The sequence below is a fragment of the Cololabis saira genome, chromosome 22 (assembly GCF_033807715.1).
Source record: "Cololabis saira isolate AMF1-May2022 chromosome 22, fColSai1.1, whole genome shotgun sequence".
Taxonomy (NCBI): Eukaryota; Metazoa; Chordata; class Actinopteri; order Beloniformes; family Belonidae; genus Cololabis; species Cololabis saira.
The window spans coordinates 37,696,476-37,714,183 of NC_084608.1; the positions used below are offsets into that span (position 1 = coordinate 37,696,476).

The 17,708-nt window shown below is 45.6% G+C and overlaps 1 protein-coding gene across 6 annotated transcripts in view; it reads left to right on the plus strand.

The window, feature by feature from the left end:
• LOC133423615 (NACHT, LRR and PYD domains-containing protein 12-like) overlaps positions 1–17,708 on the plus strand; it is a 112,492-nt gene that overhangs the window by 73,575 nt on the left and 21,209 nt on the right. For 4 of the 6 annotated variants that reach the window (XM_061713857.1, XM_061713858.1, XM_061713859.1 and 1 more), the window contains 2 exons: positions 1,044–1,217; positions 16,297–16,473. The exons of 1 other annotated variant lie outside the window; for it this stretch is intronic. In XM_061713857.1, the coding sequence (XP_061569841.1) occupies positions 1,044–1,217; positions 16,297–16,473 (351 nt within the window). The remainder of the gene's footprint in view (positions 1–1,043; positions 1,218–16,296; positions 16,474–17,708) is intronic. One more of the 6 variants, XM_061713862.1, reaches the window with a different exon arrangement.

The window sequence follows — 17,708 nt, forward strand, 5'->3', positions numbered from 1 at the left end:
CTGAAAATAAGACATTAACAAAAGAAAAACTTTTAAATAGTTTGTATTTCATGTGGAAGGACACATCAAAAGACTTGGCAGTATGCTTAAGCTGCACAAACAATATTAGTTTAACTCACCAATTCTGGGTTTTAAATCAGTGATACGGTTCGGCATTCACCCGCTCTGTGGCTCCGGCAGTCGGCTCCTATGTTTAGAACCGTGATCGCATGAGTTTTGAGAGGTACCGGTTAGGTTAAGCTATAAAAAACAGGTTTGGCTCAACTCAGCAATTCTGGGTTTTAAATCAGTGATAGTCGACATCTAAGCGCTTCAGCAACCAAATCTTCAACGTGTTTCTCTCCCCAATCCAAACAAACAATTCCTCAGCGTGCGCCTCTCCCCCTCCCGCACCCGTCACACGGCTTAAACAGGTGTTGACGGAAGTGACGCAATGACGTCCGGCAAACGTACCAAAATAAAAGTCTTTCAAAATAAGAGTTTCAAAATAAGTTTTTTCCAATCGGGTTACATTTGCAAGTTAGGTCAAATTATAAATGACACATTACTAAAAGTAAAGTATTTTAATATGTTCTGCTGTCAGAAAACATCATTTTAACTCTTTATAACATACAAGGATCATTATGATAAAAAGCTCAGGAATCCTGCATAAATGATATAAAACTGGACACATGATATAAAGTCCAGCAGTTCTCCACAGATCCATTCTGGTGTTAATAATTGTTGCTAGATCAGCTTCTGATCTCTAAACTGCTGCTTTGAACAATATTTGAAAATCAACACTAATCAAAAGGATTGGTGTGTATGTTGGTGTTTTCATCTTAATCTAGTGTCAGACTTGGACCAGAAAAGCTCAGGATGTTCAGTAAAGGTGAACATGTCAGAGGAACAACCAGGAACCCACATCATGGATGTAACAAAAGTGTAAAAGCTGTTTTATAAAGTCCAGATACGGTGGTGACCCACATGGACCTGATGACAACGTTGATATTTGAAGAAACACTTCTCTGATGAGACTGGAACATGTTTTACTTTCTGTTCAGGTTGATGTACTGTGGTCTGTCAGAGATCAGCTGTTCTTCTCTGGTCCCAGCTCTGAAGTCCAACCCCTCCCATCTGAAACTTCTCGACCTGGATAACAACAAGCTGCAGGATTCAGGAGTGAAACATCTGAGTGGATTTCTGGAGAGTCCAGACTGCAGACTGGAGACTCTGAGGTCAGACATGTTTTAGTTGTGTGTTCAGATGAATCTGATGTGAAAGTTGTGTTGACACTAACCTGCAGACATCAGGCTGATCTTCTACTGATCCACACTGACCATCTGACTGCTCTCAGTTCTTCTTCACTGCTTTAGTTTCATCTTAAACTTCCTCTTCTGATTCATTACATAAAACTAAACATGTGAATGTGTCAGACAGGAACAAATGAAGAACCAGAGATGTGTCTGAACCTGGAATAAAACATCTGAACAAACATGAATTAACTTTACAGCTAATACGTTCAGAAATGTCATCCAGATGTTAATAAACTGAGAGAGTCTGACAGACAATAGTGGACAGACTGAATGTGTAGTCGTCCAATATATGAGTTATAGAGCTCATTTACTAAATAACTTCTTACTGTGGATGAAATCAGTCAAACCAACGTTGGCTTCCTTTGACTAACATAACATTTTATTTCAACAAATACAAGTTTACCAAATATAAAACTCTAAACATGGAAAAAAAAAAAATGTCTGTGTTTTTAATATTATTCTTTAATATATCGGTTAAGATCGTTTCATCCAGGTGACATAAAGACATAAGGTGCAACAAATAATGTCTTTTTATGGTTTTCAGTGTGTAAAACTAAATATAAATACATGTGTGTTGAAGTTAGTAAAGTGAAATAAAGCTGCTGTCTAGACGATGAGTTTCCTTCATCAGCAACAAAACATCCAACAAGAACATCAGAAACTTTGTGTTGAAACTATGTCGTCACTCAATCAACTTTTTCAGAGAAAATGTTTGAAAAAATTCCCAAACAGACAAATATGTACTGATTGATGAAGAAATGTCTCCTTAAAAACATGGAAATTATGAATATTGTTCATTTATTCATCGTTTATGGAAGAAAACATTTTAACAAATTCAAATTTTTAATGCGTTGAAATGCATTGATCATATTAAAAAGTGGAGGTGCCACAATTTAATTCAGTTAATTAAAGATATAAACAGAAATTAAAGTTGCAAGCAGCGATGAACGGGCCCTCGCACTCATGGCCACCGTCCCCCATAAGCATATCAGAAAAGACACCACCCACGACTTCCTATGTCAAACCATTAAAAAGTTATAGCAGAAAATCGGGACAACCAATCAGAAGAAGGCGCTAATTTTCACCAATTATGGTCAAGGACTAAATACTGAGTCCCATGACACCACCCACGACTCTCTATGTCAAACCATTCAAAAGTTATGGCAGATAAAAGTATTCTAGGGGGCGCTGTTGAGCCGTTAGGCCACGCCCATTAATGCAAACCATGAAATATTAAATGTATCGCCAAGTCTGGCTTGCATGCAAAATTTGGTGACTTTTGGGGAACTATCAAATATGGACCAATCAGATGAAGGTGGGTGCGCTTGTTGGTGTCTAGCGTCGCCACGGTAACACTTTTGAAAGAGAAAAGTAATGCGTGTAGTCGCAGGATTGGGACGCACATTTTGATGTATAACACACTTGGGTGCACATTACGGTTCGGGCCGTATTAACTGCCGAAGGAATGGCATAAATTTCGTCAAAATGACACGACTAATTCAATATGGCTGACATTCTGTTCGGTTTCGGGCATGATGCCAAGAGACTTTTCTTTAAGCTGGGCCATGATACAGGTGTGTACCAATTTTCGTGCATGTACGTCAAACCGTATTGTGGGGCTTGAGGCACAAATTTTTCAAGGGGGCGCTGTTGAGCCATTTTGCCACGCCCATTAATGCAAACCATTAAATATCACATTTTTCGCCAGGCCTGACTTGCATGCAAAATTTGGTGACTTTTTGGGCACGTTTAGGGGGGCAAAAAGGCCTTCCTTTCGTCAGAAGAAGAAGAAGAAGAAGAAGAAGAAGAAGAAGAAGAAGAAGAAGAAGAAGAAGAAGAAGAAGAAGAAGAAGAAGAAGAAGAAGAAGAAGAAGAAGAAGAAGAAGAAGATTTTTTTTGATTTTTACAAACACAATTTATTTACAGTTTCAAAGGATACAGTTCACATCACATGTCATAAAGTGCTGAAGTGCCTAAACAATACAGAATACCCAATAAATAAATGGCTACATCAGCATTCAGTCTTGAAGGAAAAGTGCAAAGTGCAGTTCTTTATTTACAACATTACACAGGACATTATTGTAACACCAAATGTTCCTAAAACAATCCAAATCATTCATCATTTTATAAAAATTGAATTCCAGTTTCAGTCTGCATCTGGTGTTGCAGCGCCACACTGAGGCGGCCTCCTGAACTGCCCTGTCCTCTATTCTGTTCTTCCTGGATATATAAATCGCCATCTTGGCTTCACCAGAAATAAAATTCAGTAGTTGCCACTTTTTCTGACTTCTCTTCCTGTATCCTGCACCATAAATAAAATTTGTGTTGCAAAAGGTTTCATTAAAAAGACTAAAAACAGTGGTTAAAAGAGTGAAGAACTGTGAAAGTCTCTTACACTCACTAAAAACATGGAAAACCGTCTCGTGAAGGTGACAGAAAGGGCACTGGTTTGACACAGCAGGATTTATAACAGAGATGAAGGCATTGGTGGCGATGGCTCCGTGTAAAATCCTCCACTGGAGGTCGGCTGTTCTCTTCTTCAGGGGAGGTTTGTACAAAATTCTCCACTGCGGACTCTCTCCATCTCCTCCCAGCTTGTCAGTCCATACAGTGGACGCCCTGTCACACAGTCCTTTTTTGTTGACAGCTTTCACACAGTTTCTGTACATGATTTTTCTGTCGGCTGTGTGAAAGCTGAGCCACTGAGGGTCGTTCAGGAGAGGTCCTTCCAGTTCTCCGAATTGGGGACTTATTAAGACCTCCGGGAATGGGTCCCTGTGATCAGGTTCAGTCCCTCTGCTGTAGTCCATCAGGAGGCTTCTCTCCCTCCCAGAGAGCCTCTGCCTCCACAGCTCCAGAATCCTCTGAGTTACCCTGGTGGACTGGATTCCCAGCAGAGAGCCCACCGCCTGAGAGTCTGACAGCGCCGGTCCTGCGGTGTCCACCAGCTGTTTCAGGACTATGGTCTTGGTCCTGCACAGCGCTGCCGTCAGCCCAGGCACAGCTCCACTGCATTCATCCAGCCTGGCTCCATGAACCAATGGCTGTCTCAACAACCAGAACAGAGAGTTAGAGCTTTTTCCTGAATCACATTTAAAAAGGGCCCATGATTTAAAAACACCCTGATAAAATGGAGGTAACCCATTTAACCTTAAAAATTTAAAATCGGTTAAAAACAGAGCAGCATCCAGTCCCAAGTTACTCACACGCCTGAGTATGCAGCCGGCCACTTCTCTCCACACCAGATCTGCCGGCCCTGACAAAAACCTCTGAATGAACTGTAGTCTGAAGGTGGCAGTTCTGCTGGCCAAGTGGATGAGGCCCTGTCCCCCCTCCTCTCTGGGTAAAAAAAGCACCCCCTGTGGCACCCAGTGAAAGCCATCCCAGAAAAAGTTGACAAGCTTTGCTTGGATCTGGGCTAAAAGACCTGATGGAGGATCCATGCAGGCTAAACGGTGCCAAAGCAGGGAGGCCACAAGATTGTTCAGCACAAGAACCCTGCCTCGATACGACATCTGAGGGAGCAGCCATTTCCAGTTTTTCAGTTTAGCTTCAACTTTTTCAGTGACGCCCTCCCAGTTCCTCCGGATCATAGCCTCGTTCCCGAGGAAGACGCCGAGGTACTTAAGGCCGTCTGTTTTCCAGGTCAGACCCCGAGGAAGAACTGGGAGACCGTCACGCCAACTACCGACAGCAAGAGCTTCACTCTTGCTCCAATTCACCCTCGCTGCAGACAGAGTGTTGAAAGAAACTGTTAAATTAGATAAAATGTCAATATCATTTTGGTTTTTAATTAAAACAATAACATCATCCGCGTAAGCAGATAAAATTATGTTTTCATTAAAACCAGGTAAAATCAGGCCACGGATTCTTGTGCGGATCTTGCAGAGGAGGGGTTCTAGGGAGAGTGCGTAGAGCATCCCAGACAGAGCGCAGCCCTGCCGGATGCCTCTACGCACCCCGAAAGGAGCACACAGACTGCCATTAAACTTCAGTACACTCTCAATGTCACTATATAACACCCGGATCTTGGCAATGAAACCAGTGCTGAACCCAAACTTCCCCATGGTTTTCCAGAGGAAGCCGTGCTCAACACGGTCAAATGCCTTTTCCTGATCTAGCGAAATGAGACCAGTATTTATACCCAATGAGCTAGAGACCTCCAAAACATCTCGAATTAGGTAGACATTGTCTACCATGGACCTGCCGGGCACACAGTAGGTCTGATCCCGGTGGATGACCTGCTCCATAGCTTCTCTAAGCCTGTTGGCCAAAGCCTTGGACAGGATCTTGTAATCTGTGCACAACAGTGACACGGGGCGCCAGTTCTTGATGTCCTGCAGATTCCCTTTTTTTGGCAGCAGGGCAACAACAGCCCTGCGACAGGACAGTGGCAGAGAACCTGAGGTCAGACTGTCATTAAACACCTCTAGGATGTCAGGTGCTAAAATACCCCAGAAGGCTTTATAGAATTCGACAGTCAGGCCATCGATGCCAGGAGACCGCCGTCCCTGCATACCCTGCAGAGCGGCGTGTAGCTCCTCCATCTGCAGTGGCCTGTCCAGCTGTGAGTTGGTCTCCTCAGAGACCAGAGGCAGTTCACCACAGAACCCCTCAAACCGATCATCATCCTCCACATACTCGCTGGTATAGAGGGATGAATAAAACTCGACAGCTCGCCTTCTGATCTGACCAGGTTCAGTGAGCTCCTGCCCCGTGTCAGAGAGCAGAGAGTGGATCACTTTTCTCTGTCCATGCTTCTTCTCCATGCCAAAGAAGAAGCTAGAGGGAGCATCCATTGCTGTGATGTTCTGGACCCGGGACCGGACCAGTGAACCCTGTACCCTGGTGTCCAGCAGGTTGGCTAAAGCCATTTTTTTGGACTTGAGGATTTCAATATATCCTCGATTTCCTGTGGAAGCACTCATTGTTTCCAGCTCCACAATCTCAGTCTCCAGGTCTTTCATAGACCGACAGATGTCACGTGTGACATTGAGAGTATACTGCTGACACAAAAGCTTTATTTCAGTCTTACCATGGTCCCACCACTGCCTAAGACATGTAAAATCAGCTTTCCTGTGTCTAAAACCAGTCCAAAAAAATCTAAAAGCCTCGCTAAAACCTTTGTCAAATGTTAAAACTGAATTAAAATGCCAGTATGCACTCTTAGGTAAAATGTTTTTTATGGTAACATGACATAAAACCAAAGAATGGTCCGTAAAACCAGCTGGCATAATTTTACACAGCTTAAAAACATTAAAATGGTGCTTAAAACAATAAAAACGATCAAGTCTGGCTAAGGAGATTCTGTCCTCTCTCAGGTGGGACCATGTGTACTGTTTGCAGTCTGTGTGCATCCTTCGCCACACATCCACTAGCCCGTGGGAGTAGACCAGCTGCTTCAGAGTGTGTTGGGAGGCTGGATGAGGCTCTGCATGATTACGGTCTAAAAGCTCGTACTCGGTACAGTTAAAATCCCCACCCAAGAATAAAAAATCCTCCGACCCACAGCAATTCAGTCTAGTGTTGACTTTTTCTAGAAAGCTCTTCCTCTCTGTACCGTTTGTTGGAGCATAAATATTCATAAAAAACAGTGTGTGGTGTTCAAACTGTGCCTTTACTAAAAGACACCTCCCCTTCACCACATGCTCGACCTCCAGGGACGATGGAGTAAAGTTCCGAGAGAACAGGAAGGCCACTCCACCGCTGAGTGTGGTGTTGTGGCTCAAAGCCACCTCTCCTTCCCACTCTTTGTTCCAGTCCACCTCATTGCCTTCATCGCTGTGTGTTTCTTGTAAAAACAATACATCAATATTTTTCATCCTTGCTGTGTCAAACACCAGTGCCCTTTTCCTTGCCTCTCTGGCACCATTCACGTTTAACGTCCCCACTCTAAAAGAATCCATTATGATGGAGATGTTAAAAGCAAAGACAGTAAAAGAGATAAATAAAAGTAAAACCAACAGCTTCAACATCATTAAAAACCGAGTTGCTTTCTCACCTTAAGCATTTGTTTCCTCAGTCTAAAAATTTCCTGATCAGTGAGATCTGATGTAGCTCGGTTTTTAATGACACGTTTCGCTGAGTTATAAAAAATGAGCTTGTCAGGAAAATGCTGCTCTATATCCAGGCCTTTCATGCCTTTTGTCTGCTGCAGGAACGCCTTAAACATGGTTTCAGAGTATAGTTTCTTGTCCTGACTGGCAGTCATCTGACTGCAGGACATGTCACTGCAATCAGATATGCAGCCTTCACTGTCGCTGCTGTCTGCAGCACTCGGTTTTGCCCACAGCCGACCAGTCTTACAGCCCAAAACATCCTTCTGCGTATTTTTACGCTTACTGCGCCGTTTTAAAGGATGAGGAGCACAGACCTCCATGACCTCAGCCTCAGTAGCTGCACCGCCCTCACACAACTCGCCAGGCACTTTACTGGTTTCGCCCAGCTCACCTGTTATTTTTTCTGTTTCACCCAACTCACCAGTCACTTCACCGGTTTCACCCAGCTCACCTGTTATTTTTTCTGTTTCACCCATTACTTTACCAGTTTCACCCAGCTCACCTACCTCACCCAGCACACTTGTCACCTCACCCAACTCACTTGTCACCTCACCCAGCACACTTGTCACCTCACCCAACTCACTTGTCACCTCACCTGGTTCAGTCAGCTCAGGTCCAAGCCCACCTGTCACCTCAGCTGCCATTTCACCACCTTCACCTGCTCCACTCTCCCTCTCACCACTCACATCAGAACGACCACTGTCATGGCTCTGTTCCTTCTCCACCTGTTCCTTCTCCACCTGATTCTCAACCACCAGAGCGGATGAAGCCGCGGGGGGGTCCGACCCAGACAGAGCGCCTGAGTCAGCTCCCCCCACAGCCCCACCCTCCTCCGCGGCACCAGGACTCCGCCGCCGCACAGCAGGAGCCGGCCGCTCGGCGGCGGCCGTCGCCGTCCCCCCCGCCGAGCCGGCGCGGTTAGGACAGGCCTTAATGAGGTGTCCCTCCTCACCACAGCCAAAACACTTCACGAGAGAGGAAGTCGCAAACAAAACATAATCAAAGTCGTCCACACGAACAAAGAAACGATAATTAAACTCTTCAGTCTTGTTATTCAGAATCATGAAGAGCTGTCTCCGGTAAGAAACAACATGTTTTAAAAGTGGTGACTTACAACCAGATAAGATCTTTTTTAATGGTGATATCACCTTACCGTGCCGAGACAGCTCTCGAACCAGGAACTCATCGCTGATGAATGGAGGAACGTTTGACAGTGTGATTTTAGTTGCTGGCTGCGTCAGCGGCAGCACGGGCTCAAACAGCCCATTCACAGTGATGCCCTTCTCCACCAAACATTTCACCTGCTCCTCCTTCTCCAAAAACAAAACCACAGCTTTGTTCATGCGGGCAGCAGACATGACCGAGCTGTGCCCGATGATCTCCCCCACAGCCAAAGCCACCTCCTCCACGCTGCACGGAGAGCCGGCACCGACTTTGATGCCATGCTTCCGAGACAGCTTGGAGAAGCCACTGGCAGCCATTTTGGCTTCGAGTGGTCCTCCAGCCAGACAAAGCCTGGCTGGCAAAAACACACAAAAACAACTACAAACTTAAATAAAACTAACCAAACACAACACTAAACAACTGACACAAACACCACTAACAAAACATGAAAGAACAAAGGACAGAAAATAGAAAAATCTACCATCCACTCTCAGCTCTTCCACTCACACTCCTCTCACAGGAAGAAGAAGAAGAAGAAGAAGAAGAAGAAGAAGAAGAAGATTTTTTTTTGATTTTTACAAACACACTTTATTCACATTGTCACAGGATACAGTTCACATAGTATATCATAAAGTGCTAAAAGTGCCTAGACAAAACAGAATATCCAATACAGAAATAAATAAATGGCTACATCAGCATTCACTCTTGAAGTAAAAGTGCAAAGTGCAGTTCATTATTTAAAACATTACAAAGGACATTATCATAACACCAGAGGTTCCTAAAAACATTCAAGTCATTCATTAATTTGTAAAAATTGAATTCCAGTCTCAGTCTGCATCTGGTGTTGCAGCGCCACACTGAGGCGGCCTCCTGAACTGCTCTGTCCTCTATTTTGTTCTTTCTGGATACATAGATTGCCATTTTTGCCTCACCAGAAATAAAATTCAGTAGTTGCCACTTTCTTTGATTGTTTCTCCTGTATCCTGCACCATAAATAAAAATTGCGTTGCAAAAAGTTTCATTAAAAAGACTAAAAACAGTGGTTAAAAGAGTGAAGAGCTGTGAAAGTCTCTTACACTCACTAAAAACATGGAAAACCGTCTCGCGAAGGTGACAGAAAGGGCACTGGTTTGACACAGCAGGATTAATAACAGAGATGAAGGCATTTGTGGCGATGGCTCCGTGTAAAATCCTCCACTGGAGGTCGGCTGTTCTCTTCTTGAGGGGAGGTTTGTACAAGACTCTCCACTGTGGACTCTCTCCATCTCCTCCCAGCTTGTCAGTCCATACAGTGGACGCCCTGTCACACAGTCCTTTTTTGTTGACAGCTTTCACACAGTTTCTGTAGATGATTTTCCTGTCGGCTGTGTGCAAGCTGAGCCACTGAGGGTCGTTGAGGAGAGGTCCATCCAGTTCTCCAAATTGGGGACTTATTAAGACCTCCGGGAATGGGTCCCTGTCATCAGGTTCAGTCCCTCCGCCGTAGTCCATCAGGAGGCTTCTCTCCCTCCCAGAGAGCCTCTGCCTCCACAGCTCCAGAATCCTTTGGGTTATCCTGGTGGACTGGATGCCCAGCAGAGAGCCCACCGCCTGAGAGTCTGACAGCGCCGGCCCCGCGGTGTCCACCAGCTGTTTCAGGATCAGGTGTTGATCCTGCACAGCGCTGCCGTCAGCCCAGGCACAGCTCCACTGCAGACATCCAGCCTGGCTCCATGAACTAGTGGTTCTCTCAACAACCAGAACAGAGAGTTAGAGCTTTTTCCTGAATCACATTTAAAAAGGGCCCATGATTTAAAAACACCCTGATAAAAAGGAGGTAACCCATTTAACTTTAAAAATTTTAAATCGGTTAAAAACAGAGCAGCATCCAGTCCCAAGTTACTCACACGTCTCAGTGTACAGCTGGCCACTTCTCTCCACACCAGATCTGCCGGCCCTGCCAAAAACCTCTGAATAAACTGTAGTCTGAAGGTGGCAGTTCTGCTGGCCAAGTGGATGAGGCCCTGTCCCCCCTCCTCTCTGGGTAAAAACAGCACCCCCTGTGGCACCCAGTGAAAGCCATCCCAGAAAAAGTTGACAAGCTTTGCTTGGATCTGGGCTAACAGACCTGATGGAGGATCCATGCAGGCTAAACGGTGCCAAAGCAGGGAGGCCACAAGATTGTTCAGCACAAGAACCCTGCCTCGATATGACATCTGAGGGAGCAGCCATTTCCAGTTTTTTAGTTTGGCTTCAATTTTTTCAGTGACGCCCTCCCAGTTCCTCCGGACCGTAGCCCCGTTCCCGAGGAAGACGCCGAGGTACTTAAGGCCGTCAGTTTTCCAGGACAGACCATGGGGAAGAACTGGGAGACCGTCACGCCAATTACCAACAGCAAGAGCTTCACTCTTGCTCCAATTCACCCTCGCTGAAGACAAAGTGTTGAATAAAACTGTTAAATTACATAAAATGTCAATATCATTTTGGTCTCTAATTAAAACAATAACATCATCCGCGTAAGCAGATAAAATTATGTTTTTACTAAAACCAGGTAAAATCAGGCCACGGATTCTTGTGCGGATCTTGCAGAGGAGGGGTTCCAGGGAGAGTGCGTAGAGCATTCCAGACAGAGCGCAGCCCTGCCGGATGCCTCTACGCACCCCGAAAGGAGCACACAGACTGCCATTAAACTTCAGTACACTCTCAATGTCACTATATAACACCTGGATCTTGGCAATGAAACCAGTGCTGAACCCAAACCTCCCCATGGTTTTTCAGAGGAAGCCGTGCTCAACACGGTCAAATGCCTTTTCCTGATCTAGCGAAATGAGACCAGTATTTATACCCAATGAGCTAGAGACCTCCAAAACATCTCGAATTAGGTAGACATTGTCTACCATGGACCTGCCGGGCACACAGTAGGTCTGATCCCGGTGGATGACCTGCTCCATAGCTTCTCTAAGCCTGTTGGCCAAAGCCTTGGACAGGATCTTGTAGTCAGTGCACAACAGTGACACGGGGCGCCAGTTCCTGATATCCTGCAGATTGCCCTTTTTTGGCAGCAGGGAAACAACAGCCCTCCGACAGGACAGTGGCAGAGAACCTGAGGTCAGACTGTCATTAAACACCTCTAGAATGTCAGGTGCCAAAACACTCCAGAAGGCTTTGTAGAACTCTACAGTCAGGCCATCGATGCCAGGAGACCGCCGTCCCTGCATACCCTGCAGAGCGGCATGTAGCTCCTCCATCTGCAGTGGCCGGTCCAGCTGTGAGTTGGTCTCCTCAGAGACCTGAGGTAGTTCACTGCAGAACCCCTCGAACAGAGCATCCTCCTCTACATACTGGCTGGTATAGAGGGATGAATAAAACTGCACAGCTCGCCTTCTTATCTGACCAGGTTCAGTGAGCTCCTGCCCCGTGTCAGAGAGCAGAGAGTAGATCACTTTCCTCTGTCCATGCTTCTTCTCCAGGCCAAAGAAGAAGCTAGAGGGAGCATCCATCGCTATGATGTTCTGGACCCGGGACCGGACCAGTGCACCCTGTACCCTGGTGTCCAGCAGGTTGGCTAAAGCCATTTTTTTGGACTTGAGGATCTCAATATATCCTCGATTTCCTGTGGAAGCACTCATTGTTTCCAGCTCCACGATCTCAGTCTCCAGGTCTTTCATAGATCGACAGATGTCACGTGTGACATTGAGAGTATACTGCTGACACAAAAGCTTTATCTCAGTCTTACCATGGTCCCACCACTGCCTAAGACATGTAAAATCAGCTTTCCTGTGTCTAAAACCAGTCCAAAAAAATCTAAAAGCCTCGCTAAAACCTTTGTCAAATGTTAAAACTGAATTAAAATGCCAGTATGCACTCTTAGGTAAAATGTTTTTTATGGTGACATGACATAAAACCAAAGAATGATCCGTAAAACCAGCTGGCATTATTTTACACAGCTTAAAAACATTAAAATGGTGCTTAAAACAATAAAAACGATCAAGTCTGGCCAAGGCGATTCTATCCTCTCTCAGGTGGGACCATGTGTACTGTCTGCAGTCTGTATGCATCCTTCGCCACACATCCACCAGCCCGTGGGAGTAGACCAGCTGCTTCAGAGCGTGTTGGGAGGCTGGATGAGGCTCTGCATGATTACGGTCTAAAAACTCGTACTCGGTACAGTTAAAATCCCCACCCAAGAATAAAAAATCCTCCGAGCCACAGCAATTCAGTCTAGTGTTGACTTTTTCTAGAAAGCTCTTCCTCTCTGCACCGTTTGTTGGAGCATAAATATTCGTAAAAAACAGTGTGTGATGTTCAAACTGTGCCTTGACTAAAAGACACCTCCCCTTCACCACATGCTCGACCTCCAGGGACGATGGAGTAAAGTTCCGAGAGAACAGGAAGGCCACTCCACCGCTGAGTGTTGTGTTGTGGCTCAAAGCCACCTCTCCTTCCCACTCTTTGTTCCAGTCCACCTCATTGCCTTCATCGCTGTCTGTTTCTTGTAAAAACAATACATCAATATTTTTCATCCTTGCTGTGTCAAACACCAGTGCCCTCTTCCTTGCCTCTCTGGCACCATTCACATTCAACGTCCCCACTCTAAAAGAATCCATTATGATGGAGATGTTAAAAGCAAAGACAGTAAAAGAGATACATAAGAGTAAAACCAACAGCTTCAACATCATTAAAAACCGAGTTGCTTTCTCACCTTAAGCATCTGTTTTCTTAGTCTAAAAATTTCCTGATCAGTGAGATCTGATGTAGCTCTGTTTTTAATGACATGTCTTGCTGATTTGTAAAAAATTAGCTTGTCAGGAAAATGCTGCTCTATATCCAGGCCTTTCATGCCTTTTGTCTGCTGCAGGAACGTTTTGAACATGGTTTCAGAGTAGAGTTTCTTTTCCTGACTGGCAGTCATCTGACTGCACGACATGTCACTGCAGTCAGATATGCAGCCTTCACTGTCGCTGCTGTCTGCAGCACTCGGTTTTGCCCACAGCCGACCAGTCTTACAGCCCACAACTTCCTTCTGGGTATTTTTGCGCTTACTGCGCCGTTTTAAAGGATGAGGATCACACACCTCCATGACCTCAGCCTCAGTAGCTGCACCAGCCTCACACAACTCACCAGGCCCTTTACCGGTTTCACCCAGCTCACCTGTTATTTTTTCTGTTTCACCCAACTCACCAGTCACTTTACCGGTTTCACCCAGCTCACCTGTTATTTTTTCTGTTTCACCCATTACTTTACCAGTTTCACCCAGCTCACCTACCTCACCCAGCACACTTGTCACCTCACCCAGCACACTTGTCACCTCACCCAGCTCACTTGTCACCTCACCTGCTTCAGACAGCTCAGGTCCAAGCCCACCTGTCACCTCAGCTGCCATTTTACCACCTTCACCTGCTCCACTCTCCTTCTCACCACTCACCTCAGAACAACCACCGTCCCTGCTCTGCTCCTTCTCCACCTGTTCCTTCTCCACCCGACTCTCAACCACCGGAGCGGATGAAGCCGCGGGGGGGTCCGACCCAGACGGAGCGTCTGAGTCAGCTCCCCCCACAGCCCCACCCTCCTCCGCGGCACCAGGACTCCGCCGCGCAGCAGGAGCTGGCCGCTCGGCCGCCGTGGCAGGGCCCCCACCGGAGCCCTGCGGAGCCGAGCCGGCGCGGTTAGGACAGGCCTTAATGAGGTGTCCCCCCTCACCACAGCCGAAACACTTCACCAGGGAAGAAGTCGCAAACAGAACATAATCAAAATCGTCCACTCGAACAAAGAAACGATAATTAAATTCCTCCGTCTTGTTATTTAGGATCATAAAGAGCTGTCTACGGTAGGATACAACATGTTTTAGTAAAGGTGACTTGCAACCAGACAAGATCTTTTTTATTGGTGATATCACCTTACCGTGCCGAGACAGCTCTCTTATCAGGAACTCATCACTGATGAAGGGAGGAACGTTTGAGAGTGTTATCTTAGTTGCTGGCTGCGTAAGCGGCAGCACAGGCTCAAACAGCCCATTCACTGTGATGCCTTTCTCCACCAAACATTTCACCTGCTCCTCCTTCTCCAAAAACAAAACCACGGCTTTGTTCATGCGAGCAGCAGACATGACAGAGCTGTGCCCGATGATCTCTCCCACAGCCAAAGCCACCTCCTCCACGCTGCACGGAGAGCCGGCACCGACTTTGATGCCATGCTTCCGAGACAGCTTGGAGAAGCCACTGGCAGCCATTTTGGCTTCGAGTGGTCCTCCAGCCAGACAAAGCCTGGCTGGCAAAAACACACAAAAACAACTACAAACTTAAATAAAATTAACCAAACACAACACTAAACAACTGACACAAACACCACTAACAAAACATGAAAGAACAAAGGACAGAAAATAGAAAAATCAACCATCCACTCTCAGCTCTTCCACTCACACTCCTCTCACAGGAAGAAGAAGAAGAAGAAGAAGAAGAAGAAGAAGAAGAAGAAGAAGAAGAAGAAGAAGAAGAAAGAAAGAAAGAAAAATTCCTACAGATACAATAGGGCCTTCACACTGAAGGTGCACGGGCTCTAATAATTGGAACCAAGTAAATCAGATTAAACGTGGGCATTCAGCTTCAAGTAGTGAAGCTAAAAACCAAATATCCAAGCCAGAAATCAGGGAGTGGTTCTGACTCAGACCTGAACAGCCACATTAAGACAGTAGTGAAGTCAGTTATCACTTAACAGCTTCCATCATGATCACAGCGGCCAAACAAACCGTAACCACAGCTGCTACACATGACGCTGGTGACGTTTCTGTCCATAATGAGACGTTCTGAAGCCTAAATGTCCCTTTCTCTCCCTTTACAAGCAAATCTCCACTTTGGCCGGAGTTTTCAGGAATGATGGTTTTTGGAGACTTTGAGCTTCGTTTTGGTGTAAACGAACGGCTAAAACTCATGAAAACAGCAGCGTTGTTGCTGCGTGTAAACGAGGCCTCAGACCTGGACAGGTTGGACTGACGGCTACAGGTGGAGCGTCAAAGTGATCGTCCTGACAGGAAGTGTCTTAGATCCTCCCGTGGGGGTTTAATTCACAAATGTCCTTTAATCAAGCAGATCATTAGTTGTTCAAGCAAAGACTTTTCAAGTGCAAGCGATACAGAACCTGATGTTTAGTTTCACACAGACTTCAGAATCTGTTGAATTAGTCTGATAAATATACAGAATTCAATCATTCTTATCTTTAACTAAAAGTAAGATATTGACTGATAAACTCAGTTGTAACAGAATTATTAGGTGTTTGCAAGTTAAGTCAAATTATAAATGACACATTACTAAAAGTAAAGTATTTTAATATCTTCTGCTCTCAGAAAACATGATTTTAACTCTTTATAACATACAAGGATCATTATGATAAAAAGCTCAGGAATCCTGCATAAATGATATAAAACTGGACACATGATATAAAGTCCAGCAGTTCTCCACAGATCCATTCTGGTGTTAATAATTGTTGCTAGATCAGCTTCTGATCTCTAAACTGCTGCTTTGAACAATATTTGAACATCAACACTAATCAAAAGGATTGGTGTGTGTGTTGGTGTTTTCATCTTAATCTAGTGTCAGACTTGGACCAGAAAAGCTCAGGATGTTCAGTAAAGGTGAACATGTCAGAGGAACAACCAGGAACCCACATCATGGATGTAACAAAAGTGTAAAACCTGTTTTATAAAGTCCAGATACGGTGGTGACCCACATGGACCTGATGACAAAGTTGATATTTGAAGAAACTCTTCTCTGATGAGACTGGAACATGTTTTACTTTCTGTTCAGGTTGAGGAGCTGCGGTCTGTCAGAGATCAGCTGTTCTTCTCTGGTCCCAGCTCTGAAGTCCAACCCCTCCCATCTGAAACATCTGAACCTGGGTGGGAACAAGAACCTGCAGGATTCAGGAGTGAAACATCTGTGTGGATTTCTGGAGATTCCAGACTGCAGACTGGAGACTCTGAGGTCAGACATGTTTTAGTTGTGTGTTCAGATGAATCTGATGTGAAAGTTGTGTTGACACTAACCTGCAGACATCAGGCTGATCTTCTACTGATCCACACTGACCATCTGACTGCTCTCAGTTCTTCTTCTCGCAAGCAAGATGGCGCAGCCTATGGTCGCCTCGGTCTTTTGCTCTCTGGTTTTTTTCATCTTTTTGTTTATTTTTCCTGTTTTCTGCTGCCCTTCACGGGTCACCTTCAGCAGAGAACAATTACTTCATATTAGGAAGTCTTCTCCCGACACATCTTGCCCAATTTTCTCCGACCCAGACGGCATTAAGGAGATTTTGGTCGGAGCAGCAGCAGCTGTTTACCGGCTCTTCAGGAGACGCAGACGGGGGAAGCGCGCTGGAGCACTCATGCGGCTTTACCTGGGAAACGTCCGATCCCTTACAAACAAAATAGATGAACTTCTTATGCTCATCACAAGGAACCGGGATTTTAGCAGATCTGCCGCCGTTTGCTTCACTGAAACCTGACTCAGTGATCTGATCCCGGACAGCACGTTACGGCTGCCAGGGTTCCAACTCATCCGGGCAGATCGCAGCAGGGAACTCTCAGGGAAGAAAAAAGGCGGCGGGATCTGCTTCTATATTAACGAATGTTGGTGTACGGATGTCACAGTGCTAAAAGACTCTTGCAGTCCTCACTTAGAGACACTCTTTGTGAACTGTAAACCCTTTTATTCACCGCGGGAGTTTTCATCCTTTGTTCTGGTCGCCGTCTACATTCCACCGGACGCGTGTGTGGCTGAAGCCACTCAGTGTCTCGCCGATCAGATAACAGACCTGGAGAAAAAACTCCCGAACTCATTCTTTATTGTTTTGGGGGATTTTAACAAAGCAAACCTCACTCACAAACTCCCGAAATTCAGACAACACGTCACGTGTCCCACCAGGGACATGCAGACCCTGGACCATTGTTACACCGTCATAAAGAACGCATACCGCTCTGTTCCCCGCGCAGCTCTTGGACACTTGGATCACTGTCTGCTTCATCTGATCCCTACCTACAGGCAGAAACTGAAAACATCTAAGCCTGTAGTGAGGACTGTGAAGAAGTGGACAGAGGAGTCAAAGCTGAAGCTTCAGGACTGCTTCGAATGCACGGACTGGAGTGTGTTTGAAGCTGCGGCCTCAGATCTCCATGAACTGACTGACACTGTTACATCATATATCAGTTTTTGTGAGGACATGT